The sequence below is a fragment of the Limulus polyphemus genome, unplaced genomic scaffold (genome assembly GCF_000517525.1).
Source record: "Limulus polyphemus unplaced genomic scaffold, Limulus_polyphemus-2.1.2 Scaffold13357, whole genome shotgun sequence".
Classification (NCBI taxonomy): domain Eukaryota; kingdom Metazoa; phylum Arthropoda; class Merostomata; order Xiphosura; family Limulidae; genus Limulus; species Limulus polyphemus.
The window spans coordinates 1-6,384 of NW_013678967.1; the positions used below are offsets into that span (position 1 = coordinate 1).

A 6,384-nucleotide genomic window follows, 5' to 3' on the forward strand; every position below is an offset into this window, starting at 1 on the left:
ATGAAATTTTGCATTTTATCAGTAAAATTACAAGACTTTCATACACAAAATATCACTTTGTTTTATCAGTAAAATTACAAGACTTTCATACACAAAATATCACTTTGTTTTATCAGTAAAATTACAAGACTTTCATACACAAAATATCACTTTTTGTTTATTAAGTTTTAAGTTTTTTAAGTAATGTTTTTCTCATGCCTTTTTTCTTTTCAAATGTTGACTCTCCAATATGCAAAGTAATTTTAATTTTAAGATTAAAAACACTTTTATGCATCAGAAAATTTTCAAATCTCACATGCGAAATCTTTATAACCTCCAGATAATTATCAAACGTTTTTTAAGAAAAACTTTATATTTTATCTGTTATTTTCACTTTTGTATCTCTGTACAGGTTTGGTCATAACCACTGAAAAAAAGTAGGAAAAATATATATATAAATTATGCTTTTTTCATTCTAGAATGACTACAGATTGTAACACAAAAACACAAATGTTTAGTGTAAATAGCTTAAATCTTATAACATTATACATTTATATATATTTATTACATTGACCTTCTAGTCGTGTCTGGCTAACAATACAGAAGTTATAATGATGTGGTGCACGTGCACTCATGTTACCGTATCCAAGAATATAAAACTGGTCTGTATAAAGTGAACTGTCTTTGCCGTGTTTTAGTGGACTAGTATTTTGTAAAATACAGACACATTTCAATTATAATACATTATATATGTATATAGATTATTACTATTTACACATGCAAAATAATTTTTTTTAGGTTTATATATATACATTTTGAAATAAGTGAAAATCATAAATTACTATATGAATACCACAGAATTCCACTATAATTTATCAAACTTAGTAACTAAGATATATTTAGGGCTGAAAAAATATGAAATATTACCTTACCACTTGGAATCAAGTATGAAAAGAAAGAGTTTGCTGAGAAAGCCACTTGGGGGCATATTCATTTTGGTTATACACGCATCATTGGGTGTACGTGAGCGCTTGAAGAGGTAGGCAGGGCCACCTTGGTTGATTCAATAAACATAATAATATCTCAGAAAATAGAGAAGGTAAGAGGTTCTTATCTTGTATTCTAGCTTGTCAATATTGGTAATTTGAGTATGTAATTTGTAAGACTCAGTATTTGGACATCACAAACATCTAATTTGAACCAATGCTTCATTCAACATATCATATAACACACAAAAATTGATATTTAGGAATTTTATTTTAATATTTGCTTTTAAATTAAGAAATTAACTAATGTATAATACTAAAATTTTACTTATAATCTACAAGCTGATACCAAACTTATTGACAAACATTCATAAAATAGTAGTTCAATAAAATTTTAAATGTAAGTTTACAAACACGATGACATGCACTTTGACCCCTGACCATAGGAAGACCTGTAGCAAGAGGATTAACAGGTAAAAATGTGAAATTTCTCAGTGTGAAGCAATATTTGATCCCTACCTGTATGTATGACATGCACTTTGACCCCTGACCATAGCAAGAGGATTAACAGGTAAAAACGTGAAATTTCTCAGTGTGAAGCAATATTTGATCCCTACCTGTATGTATGGCATAAAATGAAGTTGGTAATTGGAAAGTTAATTCATTTTGGGTGCCATTTTCTGTTGATGAAGACAAGCATTGTTCATCATTCCAGTGATGAAGATACAGACATTAAGGCTGTGATTAGCTCCTGGTTACAACAACAGCCTGATGATGTTCGTCATCATCTTGAAACTTTCATTGAGGATTTTTTTTACAAAGCTTTGGAATGGGTTTTAAAACAGGTAAAATGTATTTATGTATGTAAGTTAATTTTAATTGTGACAGAAGTGTTGAGCAAAAGTCTCAGTAAATTAAAACTGTTATTGTTAATCGATCAATCAGGCTTTAAACCTTGGCATAAGCCCAGTATTGTTGAGTGACAAGCTTATCTCTCAGTAAGTTAAAACTGTTATTGTTAATAGATCAATCAGACTTTAAACCTTGACATTAGCCCAGTAATATTGAGTGTCAAGCTTATCTCTTTGTAAGTTAAAACTGTTATTGTTAATAGATCAATCAGACTTTAAACCTTGACATTAGCCCAGTAATATTGAGTGTCAAGCTTATCTCTCCGTAAGTTAAAACTGTTATTGTTAATAGATCAATCAGACTTTAAACCTTGACATAAGCCCAGTAATGTTGAGTGTCAAGCTTATCTCTCCGTAAGTTAAAACTGTTATTGTTAATAGATCAATCAGACTTTAAACCTTGACATTAGCCCAGTAATGTTGAGTGTCAAGCTTATCTCTCAGTAAGTTAAAACTGTTATTGTTAATAGATCAATCAGAGTTTAAACCTTGACATTAGCCCAGTAATATTGAGTGTCAAGCTTATCTCTCCGTAAGTTAAAACTGTTATTGTTAATAGATCAATCAGACTTTAAACCTTGACATTAGCCCAGTAATGTTGAGTGACAAGCTTATCTCTCAGTAACTTAAAATTATAGGAGAAAATTGTTTGTGAAAAATGACATTGAGTTTATGAGTGTTGTCCTTTAAACCTATGATTAAATTCTGTTGAATCTTATAAGATTTAACAAATATACTTTGTTGTATAACTGATCTGGAATGTTTGAGTTTAGAAATGAAAAATTATAACTTCAAAATTAAAAGTTTTTGTTGTATTGAAAATTTGATTAACAATGCTTACAGCCAAGCCCAAGTAATATACTTATTGTAGAGAAAGAGATTAATGTGTTTGGCAATCAAACAGTGTTTCCATCTAAGTCCAAGTAATCTGCTTTGTTTACAGTGAAAGAAAGTTTTTCCAAATTCAACTCTGGTACTAATGTGTAAAGCCTTATTACCAAATTTTTTACCAAGATTTATTAAAAATGAAAATCCCATTTTGACTCAATAAATCTGCAACTCGTGGGCTGAACTGACCATCCATTGGTGTCTTCTCTTGTGTTTGCTGAACACATGATGGCTAAGTTGTAGAAATGTGTTGTAAAATAAAGCTGTTGAGCATGTAAGAATTAATTCAGTGTGAACCTGACATCTTTAGGAATAAAATGATGATAGGATGTACAGTGTTTAAACACAAAGCTGAATTCATACAAGATCTTTAAATTGGTGATGAAATTTCTTAGTTAGAAGATGTTATGATTATTCAATAGTTACACTAAGTTTCTAGTTGAAAGTTTAGAAAAAAATGCTCAAATAATGTTTGAAATGAATAAATACAAAATAGTGTCAAGTTTAATCATACATTGTATTCCATTATATTATGTTGAATGTCAAGTACTTGTATCATCTGATTTCTGAACTGCTGTAAATCCTTAACTTAAGCTATTTCTATATGAACTTCACAACTTGAAGTATAAAAGTTTTATTTCAGAATGATTTTGTGGTGGATACTACATTAGTTGGGGTTGTTATGAATGGTCTCTCCCACCTGGTTGACGTTCACAACAAATTTCAATTTGCTGTTGGATTATTGAGAGGTTTAGGAAGTAATCTTCCCAAAATTTCAAAGGAAACTTTTGCAAAAGAGGTAAAAAAAATTGTTTTATTTAATAAATTGTTTCAGTATGAATGAATATTAGAATGTTGATAAAATGACTTCAAACAAATATGTAGATACTTCTGGAGATTGTAAAATTTTAACTTATAATTGTTAAAAGCTGTTAGCACTTTTATTATGTGCTTGTAAATATAAATTTAATAAAATGATTTTAGCTGTACTGGATATTGAACCAAAGCATATAAAACAAGTGAAAATTGTGTTCTTGAAACACCTTTGTCTCCCACCTTGACCTATGACCTTCAAAACATAATCACATCTAGAACTTTGTACGTAGTACCTGTTGTGTAAGTTTGGTCAAGATCTATTTATCCAGTCTTGAGATATCCTGTCTACAATATTAGGATGGATGGAAAGATTACAAACCATTATGGCCTTCTTTGCATAACAGTGGGGCATAAAACATGCTGCATGAATTGTAAACTAAATATTGAACCAAAGCATATAAAACAAGTGAAAATTGTGTTCTTGAAACACCTTTGTCTCCCACCTTGACCTATGACCTTCAAAACATAATCACGTCTAGAACTTTGTACGTAGTACCTGTTGTGTAAGTTTGGTCAAGATCTATTTATCCAGTCTTGAGATATCCTGTCTACAGTATTAGGATGGATGGAGAGATTACAAACCATTATGGCCTTCTTTGCATAACAGTGGGTCATAAAACATGCTGCATGAATTGTAAACTAAATACTGAACCAAATGTTAAGGAATTTCTGTGGATTGATATTTATTAGATATAAAATATTTTAAGAATTGTTATTACTTGTATGATAAGATTTTATATGTTAAATGAAAATTCCATTTATTTATATCATGGTGATACACATTTAGAATCTAAGAACATTTTCCCAAATTTATAGTTAACAGTTTTTCAGATTTGTTGATAGTTTTCATAATGTATGCTTTGTTTTAGTTTTAAAATTGAGACACTTTGAATATTTGTGTAAGACTATGTGTGATGTTTCAGCTGTTTTCTTGGATTGGAGAAGTTGCACCTGATCCAAATTATCCACTAAACACTTATTATAACAATGGAAAGAGACAGGCTGGACAGCTACAAAGCTGAGGTAAGTCTTCGGGTTTGGGTATCATCATTACTGTTAAAACTGTGGTGTTTAAAATGAATAAGATTCAGAGTTGCACCATACAACTGACATATGCTAATGTTTGAAACAAGTTAGATCTACAATAAACTAATAACACAAGTTCAGGTCTAAAGTCAACTAACACAAAAGATGTGTTAATATAACACAAGTTCAGGTGTAAAGTCAACTTACACAAAAGATGTGTTAATATAACACAAGTTCAGGTCTAAAGTCAACTAACACAAAAGATGTGTTAATATAACACAAGTTCAGGTCTAAAGTCAACTAACACAAAAGATATGTTAATATAACACAAGCTCAGGTTTAAAATTTACTAATACAAGTGTTATACATTTAATAGTTAAGACAAACTGTACCACTTGGTTATTCAAAATGTGTCATTGTTAAAATAAAAAATCTTTTTGAAGTACACCATGTCAGAGAATTTCTGAAATAGCTCTGTCCGTGACATATTGTTTGCCCAAACTTCTCTATCACAGAGTGATTTAAATACGTGATAACTATTAATCTTACAGAAGGTTATTTTTAAGTAGAAAAAGCGTACATCATAGTTAATCTATATAAATAGAATTCTACTGTCTGTTGTATGTCCGTGTAACTACTTTGCAGGGTATGGATGGATCTTCACCAAAATTGGTATGGAGATTCATTAGGTCCATACAGGGGTGCATACAAATTTTCAGTTTTGCATTTTGCACCACTACTTTGCCCCCTGTTGATGGATCTTCACCAAAGTTGGCATGAAGGTTTGTTGGGTCCATGCAGAGGTACATGGAAACTTGGGGATTCACATTTTATGTTTTTCAGTTTCTATGGGCATTTTTGCAATTTTTACAATTACATTATAAGGGAAACAACTTTTCATGTCCTGAGATAACCTTTCGTTAATCAGCTAGTTTCTTGTATTTTGTTATCAGACTGATGAAGATGTTAGTCTTGAAGAACTCAAAAGTAGTGTTCTACCTGTCATCCAGACGTCAGATGTTTTGAGAACAACAGACTATGTAATGCCTTGGCTTCAGTCTAACATAATTCAACCGTTTCTTCTTGTGGGACCTGAAGGTTGTGGAAAAGGGTAGACAACAATTTTCAATACTCAAACTTATCTACAAGAGAGAGAGAACTAACTTAAGATTATTGAGCTATTTTCCTTTAATCTGTAAAGATTAACATTTATTAACTTCCTTTTCATATGTTACTAGGGCATTATGAAATTCTTAACTTGCTTTGTTTGTTCTATTATACACATGTTTAGTACATTTTATGGTTTTCAATTCTAGTAAATGTTAGTGTTCCAACAATTAAATAATGACTCTTGATAAGTTCTTCTTGGATCTTGTAATGATGTAAAAATAGTAGTACTCTGTATGTTTGTAGTAAATGCTAGTGTTTTAACAATTAATAATGACTCTTGATAAGTTCTTGTTGGATCTTGTAATGATGTGAAAATAGTAGTACTCTGTATGTTTGTAGTAAATGCTAGTGTTCCAACAATTAAGTAATGAATCTTGATAAGTTCTTCTTGGATCTTTTAATGATGTGAAAATAGTAGTACTCTGTATGTTTGTAGTAAATGTTAGTGTTACAACAATTAATTAGACTCTTGATAAGTTCTTGTTGGATCTTGTAATGATGTGAAAATAGTAGTACTCTGTATGTTTGTAGTAAATGTTAGTGTTCCA

The 6,384-nt window shown here is 30.4% G+C and overlaps 1 protein-coding gene across 1 annotated transcript in view; it reads left to right on the forward strand.

Moving 5' to 3' along the window:
- The first annotated feature begins 926 nt into the window (after positions 1-926).
- Positions 927-6,384, forward strand: part of LOC106477201 (cytoplasmic dynein 2 heavy chain 1-like) — a 6,899-nt gene continuing 1,441 nt past the window's right edge. Inside the window, exons 1-5 of the mRNA XM_022380858.1 lie at positions 927-1,018; positions 1,681-1,810; positions 3,408-3,563; positions 4,564-4,663; positions 5,620-5,777. Coding sequence (XP_022236566.1) covers positions 927-1,018; positions 1,681-1,810; positions 3,408-3,563; positions 4,564-4,662 — 477 coding nt within the window. The 3' untranslated portion in view covers position 4,663; positions 5,620-5,777. The remainder of the gene's footprint in view (positions 1,019-1,680; positions 1,811-3,407; positions 3,564-4,563; positions 4,664-5,619; positions 5,778-6,384) is intronic.